The sequence below is a fragment of the Pelodiscus sinensis genome, chromosome 3 (genome assembly GCF_049634645.1).
Source record: "Pelodiscus sinensis isolate JC-2024 chromosome 3, ASM4963464v1, whole genome shotgun sequence".
In the NCBI taxonomy this organism is placed as follows: Eukaryota; Metazoa; Chordata; order Testudines; family Trionychidae; genus Pelodiscus; species Pelodiscus sinensis.
In genome coordinates, this window is record NC_134713.1 from 131,049,723 (window position 1) to 131,067,472 (window position 17,750).

General features: G+C 42.1%; 1 protein-coding gene across 10 annotated transcripts in view; it reads right to left on the reverse strand.

The window, feature by feature from the left end:
- PLD5 (phospholipase D family member 5) overlaps positions 1-17,750 on the reverse strand; it is a 235,978-nt gene that overhangs the window by 95,235 nt on the left and 122,993 nt on the right. For 7 of the 10 annotated variants that reach the window (XM_006135188.4, XM_014579599.3, XM_075924841.1 and 4 more), the window contains one exon: positions 2,712-2,826. The exons of 1 other annotated variant lie outside the window; for it this stretch is intronic. In XM_006135188.4, the coding sequence (XP_006135250.1) occupies positions 2,712-2,826 (115 nt within the window). Of the gene's footprint in view, positions 1-2,711; positions 2,827-17,750 lie in introns of those variants that run through there. 2 more of the 10 variants (XM_075924844.1, XM_075924843.1) reach the window with 2 other exon arrangements.

The following is a 17,750-nucleotide window of genomic DNA, read 5'->3' on the forward strand; positions in this document are numbered from 1 at the left end:
ATTGGGCAACATTAGAATTTAACATCAAAACTGGGACAATATGCTTTAAACAAGCAATTAAAAACTTCAGGAAGGAGGGGAATCACAATTTGCAATAAGGATTTCATCAAACGGTGTTAGAATCCTATCTGGCTTTTTCAAAGTGTAAGGATTTTGTAACTTTGCTAGTTTTAGTTTCCTGTGTCTTGCTCAGGTTTCTGGGACAGGAAATTTTAAAGTATTCAAATGAGTTCATGGATATGTCAGTTGAAACTGTTCTAAATTACAAAGATTCACATAAAATCTAAGTCTGTGGATGTTTCCCCAAATATGCTAATTGGCCATATAGATCTCTCTCTTGTGCCTGGGCTAAATTTTCTCTCCAGGAAGCAAGGGAAATCACTTCTCCCTAATTACTAGTACTGCTGTCTCCCCGGCTGTGTCCAGACTCAGGGGTTTTTTCGAAAAAAGTAGCCTTTTTTCGAAAAAACTTCCCCTGCGTCCAGACTCAAGCCGCGTTCTTTCGAAATTAATTAGAAAGAACGCGGCTTTTCTTTCGATGGCGGTAAACCTCAATTTACGAGGAAAAACGCCTTCTTTCGAAAGTTCCTCTTTCAAAAGAAGGCGTTCTTCAATGTAAATAGGGCTTCTTCGAAAGAGAGCATCCAGACTCACTGGATGCTTTCTTTTGAAAAAGCAAGCCGCTTTTTCGAAATTTCTCCGTGCAGTCTAGACGCTCTCTTTCGAAAGAGGCTCTTTCAAAAGATGCTTTCGAAAGAGCCTCTTTCGAAAGAGGCTTGCAATCTAGACATAGCCCCCAAGAAGCAGGTTCATTTCTAGTGTGCCATTGTTAGTTAAAATTGTCAGTTATGACAATTTTTATTGTCTTCATGAAATTAAAGGATCTCATTAGAACAGGAGATTCATTGTCCATATAATTCTACATATTACTTGCTTCTGTCAACTAGAAGCTAATTGCAACAGGAGCAGAAAGGGATATTTCCCCATGCTCTAATGCTATTAACAAAAGTGAAGGGAAAATATTTATTATATATTTCAGAGAGTTTGTAAGTGTGTCCGTCTGTGAGTCTGTCTGTTCAAGAACTTCCCCGAAATGTCTCAGAGGGGTAACCATGTTAATTTGTAAAGGTATGTCTACTCTACGGCACAAGGTCGCATTAAGTAATGTAGCTAAAGTTGCATATATCGCGTAGCTGAAGTCAAAGTAGCTTAACTCAACTTTTGGCATGGTCCACATTGCAGGAAGTCGAAGGGAGACCACTCTGCCTTCGACTTCCTTTACTCCTCATGGAAACAGGACTACTGGCATTGACCCTCTCAGTTCGAACTAGCTGTCTGTCTTAGACCCGCTAATTCGCACCCTCGATTATCGACAGCGGCAGTTTCAGTCTTCTCTGTAGTGTAGAGGTACCCTCAGAGAATAAACCAGCAGAACAATGTTTTCACTGTAGATTCCATTTAATTCCTTCAGAATGGATCAAAGGTGATCTCTTTCGCAGAGCAAGAATTTCATTAATATTTCTCTTGTTCCATATCTAATCATCAGAATAAAAGAAACTTCATGAGATACAAATTCAGTTTTCATTTAGAAAAAGAGTCTTCACTTCTTTTCTTCAGCAAGTATGCATTATTGGTGTTCTATCAGACACAGGGCTAGTCCATGCTTAAGTTAAGCATATGTTTAAGCACTTTACTGAACTAGTGCCTTGAACAACTGTTGATTTATGCATTTCAGGGATGGATCACAGGATTCATAGAGAGCTTGTTTGTCCATTTTAAACTATACCTACAAATTTTAAAAACACCACTTCTAGCAGATGTTTATATCACTTCTACTCTTACTTCAGGTAACACCTACAATTACTAAAACTGAAAGAGATTCTCTATTTTTCAGTTTATTTGTACATTTGACATTTTCTGTATAGTCAATTTCATTATTTTGCATGAATAGTCAGCAAGTTGCCCCTGCCTGGTTACATTTTTGAAAAATACAAAATGATGACTGTGAAAGCTCAAAGGTCAGCAGGGCCTCAGAAACAGGTGCAGCACTTGAAGCGACATTTAACTACCCTATTTTTTTTTTGAATGGTAGATTTCTGAAAGGACAATGTACTTTTCAGTTTCTCAAGTGCTTTAGAATGGATCTCAATGAAATGCATGATGCATATGTGAGAAATCATTGTAATAAACATTGCAGTTAACAAAATATCAAGTAACAAAACAGTCACTCATTACAGAATAGGTTTGCACCCTGCAATCAATTTCTTGGGGAACACCACTGAGGTCACTAGGGTTTTGCATCGAAATTGATCGCAGGATTTGGTAAAAGTTACGTCAATACCATTGACATGTTATTTTGTTTGACTCTTCCTCAAAAGAGAAGAATCTCTCATCCTGGGGTGCAATAATTCTTTCAGGTTGCATTGCCTACCTTTAGCAAGGTTATGTTGACTTTAAATTGTAATCACATGGCCATCTTTTTACCACTTACAAACTGCCAATATCTGCTCCATCTAAGGTGTTAAAAGATGACTGAAAACTGAGCCAAGGTAAGCAGAAGAATTATAAGATATCACTATTAAACAAATAGATTTCGTTTTATATATAGTTCATTTGTGCCTATGAAGTAACAACATTTTAAGTGGAAAAAAAAGGTGAGTTATACTACTATAGCAGTCAATGGTATAATAACGTAAAGACCTCGGTCTTACCCTTTGTTTTCAAGTCGTTTAATACCTTTGATTCGGTGGGGAGTATATCACTCACGAGTTTTATCTCAATATTTTGAGACGCCAGTTCTAGCAATTTTTCAAAAAGACGCTGGCCCTGGAAAGAATAGTAAAGGAAAGCAAGGTACATAAAGCAAAGAACTGTTCAAATCACACAGCACTAAACAAAAGACACATAAAAGCAAAATAATATTGGTCAGCAACTGGAGTACAGAGGAATTTGTACACAACTACGCAGAAACCTGTCTAAAGACTGCCTCAACCCCTTTCTTGAAATTTTTTTTTTTTAAAGATCAAATTTGCTTCTCATTTATTCCATATTGTGGTCAGTGATGTTGTACAGGTATAACTGAGAAAATTTGGCGTCTGTTCATAATACTGCATTAATAGTTTAGTATGTAATGCCATGGGCTTAAACAAAACAGAAGAAAGGATTAATTTTGTACTGAATAATTAGGAAGGTAGTCCACGTGTAGTATAAAGAGAGTCAATTTGAACATTGTCTTTTCTTTCTGCTGCTTTTGAATATACACAGTTAAACGCGTAATGAAAATGACAAGTTGTGCATGCTTAATGTGTCTTGCTTAAATATTAATAACTATTCCATGCCACATTTTTAAAATTTAGCAAAAAGAGTGAATCTTATCACTGAAGAAAAGATACAAGGTAACTCTGAAGCTATTTTGGAATTCTCTCTTTTTTAAAAATGCATTTTTATAAATATATATTTGAATAAGCTAAAGGATTCTGGCTAAACTTTTTAAAAAAGGAATCTTTGGACTGAGCACAAGGATAAAAAATGTAAATCCAAACAAAATATGCTGCTAAATTATAGATATATAAAATGAAAAGTCTGAAATACAATGCCTGGCTCACTATTAATTATGGTATGCTACCACAATGTAATAAGGATGTGTGTCTATTTGCTGCTATTTTAGCTCATTAAATACAGATTCTGTAAGTGATCTGCATAATTTTTATGTTCTTCCGAAGTCATGTTTTTTACTCAACTGACTTAGCCAAGCTCTTCCCCAAGTTACACCTACACATTTCCCATGAAAGCTAGTGGGAGCTGCGCATGCACATCTCAGAATAAAATCTACTACAAAAATTCAAAAGGAAAAAAAAAGCAAATAAGTTTTGAAGAATCATATCCTATTAACCTGTAATCATCAACCAAAACTGATACAAAAGTAACCATTCCATAAAACACCAGCAGGAGAGAAAAACATTTACAGGACCAAATCAAGTCTCTGCACAAAATGTGCACCGTTCCCAAGAACATCGAATACACTATGAACTTAATGGGGTCCATGCCAGGAAAATGATCCATGAAAAAAATAGTACGTGATCATGTAATTGAGTATCATAATGTGTATACACAAAGGGGTGGAATTAAAGGTATACAAGCAACCTTAATTCTGGAATTTCCTAACTTTGCTTGACTCTGCAACCTAAATAATGTTGTTTCAACATAGCTAAGGCTCCATTCAAGACCCTTCCTGTTCCTTTCCACCAGCTCAGGATTGAGTAGCAACCTCTGGCAGATGCTCTCCCTCTGACACAGAGAACAGTGGTGTAAGTAAACTGCACAAGGAAGTAAGGATCATTGTTACATTCCTTTATTCTACTGTTTGCACATGAATAGCAGCTCACTATTCATTCCCATGTCCCCATATATAAGTGAAGCACAGGAGGTCTTTTAACCTGTCTTTTAACCTGTGCGAACTCTGTGCTGCGCGGCTACACACGGCACGGACTAGGTAGCTCAGACTAGGCTTCCTAGTCCGAACTACCGTTACTTCTCGTTTCACGAGGAGTTTCACGTGAAACGAGGAGTAACGGTAGTTCGGACTAGGAAGCGTAGTCCAAACTACCTAGTCCGTGCCGCGTGTAGCCGCGCGGAACGGAGTCCGCACTAGCGGACATTTAAAAATGGCGGCGCCCGGCTTTATGCAAATGAAGCCCGGGAAATTCACATCCTGGGCTTCATTTGCAACTCCGGTTGCCTACATTACCACCCTAGTTCGAACTAGGGTGGTAGTGTAGACATACCCAGAGTAATTATTTTAAAATAGCATATCCACAATACAGGGAACACTCAAAATTAGTCCAAGGCAGGCTGCCTTAATGTGGATGCGCTTCCTTGGCTTAGAGCCCCAAGAAGCACTGGGAAGTAATTACTCTGAATGACTCTGGGGAGTAGTTATTTTGAAATAGCAGCAGTGGAGCGTCCACAATACTGTTATTCCAAAATAACTATTTCAAAATAAACGTTATTCCTCATGGAAAGCAGGAGTTATTATTTTGAAATAACCAGACCCTTATTTTGAAATGACAGGCTTGGTAGTGTGGACACTCCGCTTGTTATTTCAAAATAAGGGAAGTTATTTCGAAATAACTCCCTAGTGTAGACAAGGTAACTTCTAATGTTTATCTTCTTTCCAGAGCAGAAGTCACTGACCTGCTAGATGTAAAACGAGAATCAGAAAATTTTTTCATTCTAATTATAATCGCTCACTATAATCCTGCCCAGTCTTTCCTAAGATCACTTGATGGCTCTACACAATATCCTCCTCTCTTTATTCCTTATGGACTAAAAGCATGATCCCGCTCTGTCTTTCTGCTGTCTTCAGTGGGGAGTGGATCAGTACCTTCACCCTCGAGGGTTCAAAGATGTTTAAGAGATTGCATTTCTGTATTATGACTGATGACTGCTGATGTACAGTGAAAGCTGGTATCTACACTGAAAAGCCTGAGCAATATTTTTGCTATCAAAAAACACTCAGGCTACGTCTAGACTGGCATGATTTTCCACAAATGCCTTTAATGGAAAAGTTTTCCAAGCACTTTTTGCGGAAAAGCGTCCGTGCCAATCTAGACGCACTTTTCCGCAAAAAAGCCCCAATCGCCATTTTCACGATCGGGGCTTTTTTGCGGAAAACAAATCTGAGCTGTCTACACTGGCCCTTCTGCACAAAAGCTTTGCGCAAAAGGACTTTTGCCTGAATTGGAGCAGCATAGCATTTCCGCAAGAAGCACTGATTTCAGACAGTAGGAAGTCAGTGTTCTTGCGGAAATTCAAGCGGCCAGTGTAGACAGCTGGCAAGTTTTTCCACAAAAGCACCTGCTTTTGCAGAAAAACTTGCCAGTCTAGACACAGCCCCTATGTTATAACCCTAGAAAACCCATTTTTTTTTTTTTTGCCAAATATGGTATTTGTCTTTAGATTTTAAAACACTGAAAACCTCGATACATAAAACGCTAATAAATAAAAACAACCAAGGTCATGATGCTAAAGGCGGCTATATAGTGGCTAGAGAGAGCGGTAATATGTGCTCATTATGAGTAAGAGATCCGAGAATTGTTGGAGATACACAGATGAAAAGATTTGCCTTTTTTCTGTTTGTCACTGCATGGTCTACGCTCTTGGCAGCTGCTCAAACCCACACAATGCTGAATTTAGACTCTCAAAACAACTGTGGAAAAAAATGAACTTTTTGTATTTAAAGCCTCTTACATCCCTGTACGAGTAACTAGGGGAAATATTACAAATATTTCTTTATACAACTCAGGATTGAATCTCTTTAATGATGTACTGTACTGCTAACATTCTATTTCATATTTGGGAGCCAGCAGGTAATATTTTCTTGATATGTTTATTTGTAAATTTACTGTTATTGTTCTCTGCAAAAGAATGAGAAAATCCCAAGAGTTTTGTTGCTGCTGTCAGCACTCTTGAAATGTTTCTTTTAAGTAAGTGCCCTCATGCTGTAACTCTGGGATTTGTGAGATGATAGCAGACTGCTGCATGACTATACAACAGTCTACAAAATAATTTTTTTCATAGTCAGTATATGAGACATGAGAAAAAAAATCAGGTATCAGACTAAGTACCATGAAATTGCAGCACGCTATTATATAACCCTTATCAAACCATACCTTTTAGGAAGCAAGCTATATTCTCCTGCATTTCTCACAACCTAGTGAAAAAGGCAAAGTACAATATAATAAAGGTATCTCTCACATGAAGAAACTGTTACTCTCTAAATTTTTTGAATTCTCTAAATTTTGGATCTAAATTACCAGCAATCCACAATGTCAACCTCAGTTACAGATGCCACAGCAGATGGGTCTCACTGAATTAAAAGATAAAAGTCAAGGAACAAAACCAATTTCTTCACTCTCACCAGATAACCTGATGATAGACTGGCTGATTCCTCTAGCTGCTGTTATCTTTATAAGCACGCATGCCTCATTCAAAATAAAACAGGGCAACAACAAGCACAGAACACTGCATTTATTACGGAAGTACTGCAAACTGAATTATCTCTCCCTTCAATAACTTGGGCACCTAAATTTTTTGAAAATGTTTTTTCCAGTTTTATTTCTGCGAAAAAGAAGAGCATAATTCATGCTATTTTTATTCATTTATTGTGTTAGGCAATTATTAAAAATACTAATGGCTAACTCTCAGAGTACATTTACAGCTATCAAGCATCATAAAATATCATAACACACTGGTAGCAGCATATAGAAAAAAATCCTAAATTCAGCAACCAACTCTTATTATAAAACAGAGAAACTCTTTCAATCTTCCAGCCTACCTTCTAAAGAAAAAGGTGTGAATATCACTTCTTGTACATTCAGCTGGAGATTGGAAATATCTCCCCCAGCCTGACAGTTGTTGAGCTGGGGAAAGAACCCCTAAGAGAAAGAGGTAAGGAAGGAGCAAGTTTGGATACTCTGGGTTTTGAGCCTGGCCTGGCTGGGAAAGAGAGCTGGGAAGAGAACAAGATCTCTCCTGCCCCAAAAGCCGGTGGGCATGCATTAGCCAGTCTGCTGGGGTTTCTACCCTTCTCTTTAATTGAGGCATAGGTTGACTGTGTGTCCAAGAAGCTATAGGTCTCTCTAGAACTTGGGATCTCACTTTCTCCTGACGATCGATCGATAGATAGAAAGAAAAGAAGCCACCTGATATTGCCCTCTATGGGCATGGATGTTGAAGACACCAAGGACAATCACCTTCAAAGGCTTCAGAACAAGGCTACACAAACAGCTGTGGTAGGAAAGGTGATGTGCAATGGGGGAGTTCACACACCAAAATAATCGCATCCTGGGACTTGCACGTCAGCATGATAAATAGATCTAAATGGGGCCCTGGTCATTTCTTTCACTTGAGGATGGTTGCAAAAGAGATTTCCCTCCTTTCCTGGTTATTGTTATCTTTTCCTGGTTATTGTTAAACCAAGCATCAATCTAGGGAAAGAAATGGCTACACAGAGCCAGTTGATCATAATGCAACATTAGATGTTGCTAAATTAGCCTGGTATTGACCAGCATGATTACTTACTGGAATTTCAGAGTATCATTGGGGTGCAGATTTCTCGAGAACATGAGCTTTGTATAGTCACAAGTGTCATTTTACATCTAACTTGATTGTTGTGGTCTAGAACAATGGTCCCCAATTTAAGAATAAGTCCTCCTTGATGACACAAGATTAGTCCAAGGGGCAAGCAGGAGTGAGCAGCTGTGGGTGCTCTGCTAGTCAGGTGGGTGGCACCTGAATCTCTCCAGAGTGGCAGCCCAAACGCCCAGCTTACAGGGAGTGTTGATCAGAGGTACAAAAACATGCACAGCATTTTATCATGCTTGTTCACTTGAATTCCTACTCTGCAGAAATCTGTACCAGAGCCAAACATTGCAGAATCATATTTTGCAGCTGAACAGCTCCATCCTATCAGCATTATACTATTAGACCTCAGTGTGCAACTGGCTGTGACCTGAGGACTCAGTAGGAAATTATTATTTATCTAGATTTATAAAGGACAAAACAAAAAAGGTGCTTATCAGAGACACTAGGTGAATCACCACACATCAAAATAAAAGACATTCAACAGCAAACTCTACACTATGCATATTAAAGTAATAAATACTAACTGAACCTTGCAGCAGCAAAATGAGAAAAAGTACTCTACCTCCTCATATATTCTCCTCCAGGAAACAGAACCTTCTCAAAAAGTCCCTATAGCAAGATTTGCATTGCAACATGTTCTGAAGATCAACTAATATGGGCTATTTCAGAGCAGGGTGTCAGTAAGTTCTAACGCACAAGAGCCTTCATGGAGAAGGCTCATCTTCCCTTGGTTTCTAACAAAACAACTACCCATACAAGGAAGCATTAGTAATAATCAGAGCTGACATATGAAGCATATCTACTTGACAATATCTGATCTAATTGTTTTCTCCTAATTCTTCCTCATTACGGGCAAGTTTCAGTTTACCCAAACTTGCAAAGACTTGAAGATACCTCACTTTTACTTTTGTCATTATTAGTGTGACTGGTTCATTCACAGAGATCCCCTTGAGACTGTCACCTGATGTGCTGAAATACCAATGAGCATGCTTTCTGGGGCACCCCACCTACCCTGTCTAGCTGAGCCAGACCTTTTAGTCTCTTCTACAGATGGCACAGAGTTGAGGTCACAGCCCACAGCAAGGTAACACAGACACTGAGATCAGCTCCGTTCTGGGGAGGCTTAATCAAGGGATTTTACAAAGCACTGAGGTGCACAGTCCCAGAAGGACCAGAACCCAAGATGGATTTATCTTACTCCGAATAAAGTTTTATACAAAAGAAGCTCAAACTGCTTCCTCCATTCATCAATGAAAGAGAGATCGTCACAACTGCCGTTCTTCTAGATAACAATTATTTACACTGGTGTTATTAATAAACAAAAATTATTTGATTAAATATAAAAGGTAGGATTTAAGCGATTGCAAGTAATAGCAGACAACAAAAAGAAGTTACTAAGCAAAATAAAACAAAAACACATCAGCTAAGCCTAATACTCAGTCTCAAAGAAACTTGTTACATGCTATTTCTTACCCTAACAATAGCTCTAATAATCTTTTCTCACAAGCTGGGAAGACTTCCAACTTCGGCCTGATCCTTCCCCTCATTCAGTCTTAGATGTTTCCAGCACTCATTTTGGCTAGTAGGCATCTGGTGGTCGCCCCATTGTTTGGTTTCCCACCTTTATATTTCTTTTTGCCAAAAGCGGGAATCCTTTCTGTTCAGTATAAACTTTCCATACTTTCAGTGGAAAAGTATAGTTTCCAAAATGGATTCCAGCATCAGGAGTCCTAGCCACATGTCTTGGCAAGACCAACCATAGTTCAGACTTACAGAAAAAACAAGACTATTCACAGATCATTGTCTTGAGTACTGAGCAATTAAGTTCCTTGAATACTACTAGTAGCCCTCACTTAGCACAACTAGCTTATTAAACAGGTTTACACTTCATATTTCTAACTTCAAGTAAAGTAATGATATATGCACAAAAATAGAATACTGTATATCCATTCAGTAGAGTACAACTTTTTCTAATGATGGAAACACAAGATATATTTTGCAAAAAGCATCTTCAGGGTATGCATATTCATAACCACATTTATGTACAATATCGGGGTGCAACATCACAATTAGATTGCAATTATAAAAAATTCCCATCTCCTCTGTGATTAGTCTCCCATTTGACAAGGAACTTTGATTTTCCCAGATAAGAAAATGCAGAAGAACTCTTATTTAGCTAAGTAATTTTTTTTTCTTTTCTGCAATAACCTGGATGCATGTTTCGGGTGGAAGATACATTGTCATCATGCTTGGAATCCATCTCCAAAGATTTCTTCAGCACATAGACTAACATGGGTTTGTGAAGAACAAGTCATGCCAAACTAATCTGATAGCTTTCTTTGATAGGATAACGAGCCTTGTGGATAAGGGAGAAGCGGTGGATGTCATATACTTAGACTTTAGTAAGTCATTTGATACGATCTCGCATGATATTCTTATTGATAAACTAGGCAAATATAACTTGGATAGGGCCACAATAAGGTGGGTGCATAATTGGCTGGATAACCATAGTCAGAGAGTTGTTGTTAACTGTGCTAAATCCTACTGGAAAGGGATAACAAGTGGAGTTCCGCAAGGGTCTGTTTTGGGACCCGTACTGTTCAATATCTTCATCAATGACGTAGATATTGGGATAGAGAGTACACTTATTAAGTTTGCAGATGATACCAAACTGGGTGGGGTTGCAACTTCTTTGGAGGATAGGGACATAATTCAAAATGACCTTAGCAAGTTAGAGAAATGGTCAGAGGTAAACAGGATGAGGTTTAATAAAGAGAAATGCAAAGTGCTCCACTTAGGGTACGTCTAAACTACATGCCTCCATCGACGGAGGCATGTAGATTAGCCAGATCGGCAGAGGGAAATGAAGCTGCGATTAAAATAATCGCGGCTTCATTTAAATTTAAATGGCTGCCCTGCTCTGCCGATCAGCTGTTTGTCGGCAGATCGGGGCAGTCTGGACGCGCCGCGCCGACAAAGAAGCCTTTCTTGATCGGCACAGGTAAACCTGGTTTCACAAGGCATACCTGTGCCGATCAAGAAAGGCTTCTTTGTCGGCGCGGCGCGTCCAGACTGCCCCGATCTGCCGACAAACAGCTGATTGGCAGAGTGGGGCAGCCATTTAAATTTAAATGAAGCCGCGATTACTTTAATCGCGGCTTCATTTCCCTCTGCCGATCTGGCTAATCTACATGCCTCCGTCGACGGAGGCATGTAGTCTAGACACACCCTTTGGAAGGAACAATTTGTTCCATACATACAAGATGGGAAGCGACTGTCTAGGAAGGAGCATGGCGGAAAGGGATCTAAGGGTCATAGTGGACCACAAGTTGAATATGAGTCAACAGTGTGATGCTGTTGCAAAAAAAGCAAATATGATTCTAGGTTGTATCAACAGGTATGTTGTAAGCAAAACTCGTGAAGTCATTCTGCCGCTCTACTCTGCACTAGTTAGGCCTCAGCTGGAGTACTGTGTCCAGTTCTGGGCGCCACATTTCAAGAAAGATGTGGAGAAATTGGAAAGGGTACAGAGAAGAGCGACAAGAATGATTAAAGGTCTAGAGAACATGACCTATGAAGCCAGGCTTCATGAACTGGGCTTGTTTAGTTTGGAAAAAAGAAGATTAAGGGGGGAAATGATAGCAGTTTTCAAATATCTAAAAGGGTGTCACAAGGAGGAAGGAGAAAATTTGTTCCTTTTGGTTTCTGAGGACAGGACAAGGAGTAATGGGCTTAAAGTGCAGCAAGGGAGGTTTAGACTGGACATTAGGAAAAAATTCCTAACTGTCAGGGTGGTCAAATATTGGAATAAATTGCCAAGGGAGGTGGTGGAATCTCCCTCTCTGGAGATATTTAAGAACAGGTTAGATCCGTGGTCCCCAACACGGTGCCCGCGGGCGCCATGGCGCCCGCGGGGGCATTTGAATGCGCCAGCCAGGTGCTCGGGGCTGGCCTGGCCCCGGGCACATGGCGCACGGGCGCTTGCGGGGGGGAGGACGCGCTCGGTGGGGAGGGGCGCCGGCCCCGGGCGCGCGGCGCTCGGCGGGGGGGGCGCCGGCCCCGGGCGTGCGGAGCTTACGGGGGGAGTGCCAGCCCCGGGCGCGCGGCGCTTACGGGGGAGAGCGCCGGCCCTGGGCGCGTGGCGCTTGGTGGGGGGGAGCGCCGGCCCCGGGCACGTGGCGCTCGGCGAGGGGGGCGCTGGCCCCGGGCGCGCGGAGCTTACGGGGGGAGCACCGGCCCCGGGCGCGCAGTGCTTGAGGGTGGGGGCCCCGCCCCCGGGCGCGCACGTGTCCCCACCCCCAGGCGCCCGGCGGGCAAACGGCCACACCCCCTGGCACCTGACAACCTGAAAAGGTTGGGGACCACTGGGTTAGATAGACATCTGTCAGGGATGGTGTAGACAGAGCTTGGTCCTGCCTTGAGGGCGGGGGGCTGGACTCAATGACCTCTCGAGGTCCCTTCCAGTCCTATGATTCTATGATTTTAAGGGCAGTTATTAGCCTTTTGGGATGAACAAAATTGTTCTGATAAAAAAGACCTATCAACCACTATAGTATATTTTGCTGTTCAAGCGAAGGTAGGTTTACAGTTCTAGTTAAGCCAATCTAAGTTATGTCACTCAAGGATGTGAAAAAGCACCTCTACACAAGAGCATAAGAATATAACGTAAGAACATAAGAACGGCCGTATTGGGTCAGACCAAAGGTCCATCTAGCCCAGTATCCTGTCTGCAAACAGTGGCCAGCACCAGGTGCCCCAGAGAGGGTAGACCGAAGACAATGATCATGCGATTTGTCTCCTGCCATCCCTCTCCAGCCTCTGACAAACAGAGGCCAAGGACACCATTTTATCCCCTGGCTAATAGCCTTTTATGGACCTAACCTCCATGAAATTATCTAGCTTCTCTTTAAACTCTATTAAAGTCCTAGCCTTCACAGCCTCCTCTGGCAAGGAGTTCCACAGGTTGACTACATGCTGTGTGAAGAAGAGCTTTCTTTTATTAGTTTTAAACCTGCTACCCATTAATTTCATTTGGTGTCCTCTAGTTCTATTTAGGGAACTAAGAAATAACTTTTCTTTATCGGCCCTCTCCACACCACTCATGATTTTATATATCTCTATCATATCCCCCCTCAGTCTTCTCTTTTCTAAACTGAAAAGTCCCAGTCGCTTTAACATCTCCTCATATGGGACCTGTTCCAAACCCCTAATCTCAGAGATGCATGTTTTGCACTGTTCGCACCAGTGCTATGTCTGCATGAGATACTCTCCCACTGACAAAGCTGATGCTTCTGGCAGAGATGAAGTAATTATGTCAATGGGAGAATGCTCTCTTGACGGCACCGTGCATTTTCAACAGATATGCCACACCAGCCTAGCTGCATTGGTGTAGTTGTGTTCACGTAGCGCTGTAGTGTAAACTTCCCCCGAGAAAGCTGAAGTAGTCACTGTTATAAATCTATCAGCAGTCAGAAATAAACAGAGTTGCACATTATGAAAAATACATTTACTTTCGCTTATTTAAACTTTGCATTGAGCGAGAGGGAACAAATTCGCACACTTTCAATCTCACACCTTACCTAGTCTGCTAATGACACCCATAGTTATAATTTTTGTTTTACATCTGACTGCACCACAATGAATGAATTTGATGCTCAACTCCCAATTTTTCAGTTTGCTATTTCTGTTCTCTGTTTGGATTTGTTAGGCTCTGTTGGCTCAGAAGTAAGAGACATATTGAACTTTTTCTTTTTTTTTAAATTCATGCATATTCTAATACATATGAACATCTAAGACATTTTTTCTTCCAATTAACCTGCTTGAATGACAGTGCCTGGGTTTTAAATATCTTTAAAAGAATTTTAAATAAAGGTAGAAAAATAATTACATTGTAGAATGTCTCGCTGTTTTGACCTGTACTGAGTTTACTCTTAAAAGACCAGGATGGGATCAAGTGTCCCTTTGGCTGCCCACTTCAGTTTTTCACTCATTTAAATCAACATATAAATGCACATTTTAGGGTAGCATGTGTTCTATATGTTTGCAGGAAGGAATCGAATTATACACAAGTATATTGAGGTTATAAACCTCCTGTTTAAGAAGAAAGAGTTAATGACTAAAAAAATTGGCCATCCAAAACACCATATTTAGTTTAGAATACGGATCCTTGTTTGTCATACAGTAAATGGAATACTGACTATGTACTGTGAACAAGACTAGAAAGAAAAAGAATAGCAATTGACTCCTTTTTGTGCATGTAATTCTGTTCATCTATTTTTACTGGAAAAATAATCTAAATTATAGTTAAATCTGTGTTATCCAGCATGCCTGGGGATTAGGATGTGCTGGTAACCTAAAAATTCTGGTTATCGGGGGGAGAGGAGCCACCATGTGGGGCCCATGGGGGGCGCTATATGTTAAGCCCCTGGATAATCATGTGGCCCCAAGTTGGCCAAGATGCCTGCTGCTTGCTTCTGGCTGCCATTCGCCCCTCCCCCAGGTACATGCTGCACGCTCATCTGTGAGGCGGCCTGGCATTTAAAGAGTCAGTTTCCTTTTTTTTTTTTTGCTTTTTCCAGAAATTTGCCGGTTTCTACAGTTTTCTGGTTGCTTAAATTCTGGATAGTGCAAGTTTTACTGTACTTGCTCCTCTATTTGATTGCTAGGTAATAAAATCAAAAGGCCTAGCTTTGATATTGTTCTTTTTTATCATTAGGTATCAAAGAGCTTTACATCATTAACCCATTTTACATATGGGGTAACTGAGGCACAGAGCAAGGACGTGACTTAGTAAATGTCATCCAGAGGGCCACAAGCAGATCAAGAAATGGTCCTGGTATTTCCCCTCAGTCACAAAGTTGCTGTGTGATTCTTAAGTGTTCCTCCTCACTCTGTGTGATGGGCTGGTGCTCACTTCATGTAAGCGCCCCCCCCCCCCCCCTTGGTCAAGTGTATGTGCCTGCACTCGGTACTATCACAGCCCTCCTGTGATTCAGCCCTCCAGCTGAGTCTGCACCTCTTGAGCTCCAAAGAGGAACAGCCTCACTCTGGACCAGCAGATTCCTTTTCACGGTCTTGCTGACCGGCTGCTTCCTCTGCGGCCACTCTAGCTCCTTTGGAGGACCTTTCTACTGCCTTTTCTGGGCAGGGTGTGGCAGGGCCCTAAGGGGTCCTAGTCCACCCCTTCACACTTCTCTCCTTCTTAATGTAAGTGAGGTAGTAATTCTATAGAAGGCACTCCCCCATTGTACTCCATTTTTGCCTCACATCAGCAGTCTTCACTCTCCCAGACTCTTCTGTCTAGAAGGCCATTACTTATACTCTTTCAGTGCCCCCATCTACCAGAGTCTTTTTCTCTCAGGCTCCTGGATACAGAACCTGTAACTGTGTCTCACTGTATGAAGCAAACAGCCCTTTTCCTGCTTGGTGACCTGGAGTTCTTTACTCAACTGCTCATTGCTTTGTTCCTCTCTTGCTGCCTGTAGTTGTTTTATCGAGTCATTTTTTCCCAGGAGGGAGCTCATAAAGCTCTACCCTCTTCCCTATGCTAGAGTCCTGCTTTTTATTCTAGCCCGTTTTCTTCACTTCCCACAACTGAGGTGAATCTATCTGGGCCTTCCAACCCCTCTCATTCACCTCTCCTATCTGGAGTGAATCTGTCTGGAATTCTTTGCTAATCAGCCCACTGTGTATTTTAACCTACGCCCCCACAGCATTTTTCTGGATTTTTACTTTGATCTGGACTTCTTTGGTATCCTGCTGAGCCCTCTGACCCTTCTCCCTCCAGGCCTGCGCCAATGCTGCCTGCAGAGCCTAGTTTTGTCCCTTCTGCCCTCGACGTCCATCTGCACCCTGGCCAATTTCTGTTATACACAGATCAGCTGACCAATAACTCTTGTGTCTGGAGAGGTTAGTCTATTCCAGTTCCTATTGGCATTTTCTCAGCAGATCCCTCATATTGGGCCCCTTCTTGTCCTGTGTCTGAACTTTTTTTTGAGGTTTCCTCACTACAGCTCTCAGCTCCTCTGTTTTCTTTCCCAGATAGATCTGGACCCTTTCTGCCGTGGGTCATTATCCTGGGCCTTTCCACATGAGGGTTGAGTAGCCCACCCAGTCTCCTCCCAAGATTACAGGTCATGTCAGCTCCCTGACCACTCCGACCTGCAGTTAAGCTCTCTGGTCTTATACCTCTATTCCCACCCAATGCATACAAGAAACATGTACTCGGATGTGTCAGTCTAGGCCAGTTGTATAACCTGGTCTTCCTGAACGAGGGTGCATTCACATTCTGAGTCTACAAGTAGAATCTCACTGTCTAATCCCACTATAACAACAATTCAGGTAGTCACATTCCAGGACAGGATTGGCTGAAGTGCCTCAGCTTCCCACAGCAAAAGCACATCAACAAACCTGGTGTAGGGCCTAAATTACCCCCTTCTTCTTGGGGTTTCTGGAGTGCAATTCAGGGATGATGGGGAGTGGGAGCAGGCCCCTTTGGGGTACAGTACTCCAGCACCAAATCTAAAGGGACTTCCCGTTTGGTCAGTCTGGGTCTCTGGGGCATCCTTTCTTGGGCCCGGGGTGGATCTTCTGAGCCCTGGGCCTGCCAGGTGTTGGGCCATGGAAGGGTAGATTTGCTAGGCCTGGCAGCGAGTAGGAAATCCTTAGTAGTCTGTACTGCATTAATAAGTAAATTTGAATTGGTACTGGTAGTATCTCTAAATACTGGACTAGGACTATGGAATCAATAATCTCTGGGGTTGTACAGACCTCAGGGCATAGCCAACGGACATTCTAATCTTTAAAACACTGGGCTACCACTGGATCACCATATTTGGGGTGGGGAAGGAATTTTCCTCCAGGGTAGATTGGCAGAGGCCCTGGAGGTTTTTTGCCTTCCTCTGAAGCATGGGGAACGGGTCACTTGTGGGAGGATTTTCTGCATCTTGGGGTCTTTAAACCATCGTTTGAGGACTTCAGAATCTGAGATATAGGTGAGAGGAATATTCTAGCAGTGGGTGGGTGAGATTCTGTGGCCTGCATTGTGCAGGGGGTCAGACTAGATGATCATAATGGTCCCTTCTGACCTTAAAGTCTATGAGTCTAGGTAGAGCCACTGCAGGAAAACGTTCTGAGCAGAACCTGTGTCAATAGATCTCTGGGGATATTCCCAGGCAGTCAAGTATGGCAGCTTCCCCAGACAGGAACAGCATCAGGTAAGCGGCCCAGGTGATTTGTTCCCAACCAGCAGTCGTGGCTACCTGCTCAAAAGTATCTGAATAAGCCCCTGGATAATCATGTGGCCCCAAGTTGGACAGGGATATCCCCAACCCTGAGTTCAATGGTTAAGGGGCACTGAAACTGTTAACTGCTGCCCAAGTGCCTCCTGAAACTGCTGCTCCTGCTTTTGCCATTGCTGCTGCAGCTGAAGCAGCTCCAGGAGTACATCCTGCTGTTTTGGGGCAGCCTGCTGAGCCTCTTGCTGGACTTCAATCAGTGCTCTCTGGGTCTCAGCCATGCCAGACTGCTGCTGGGGCAGCAGCCCTACCAATTCTCCCAAAACCCATTTTCCCCCAGGGGTTGGTCCTATGTCCCACTCTGGTATC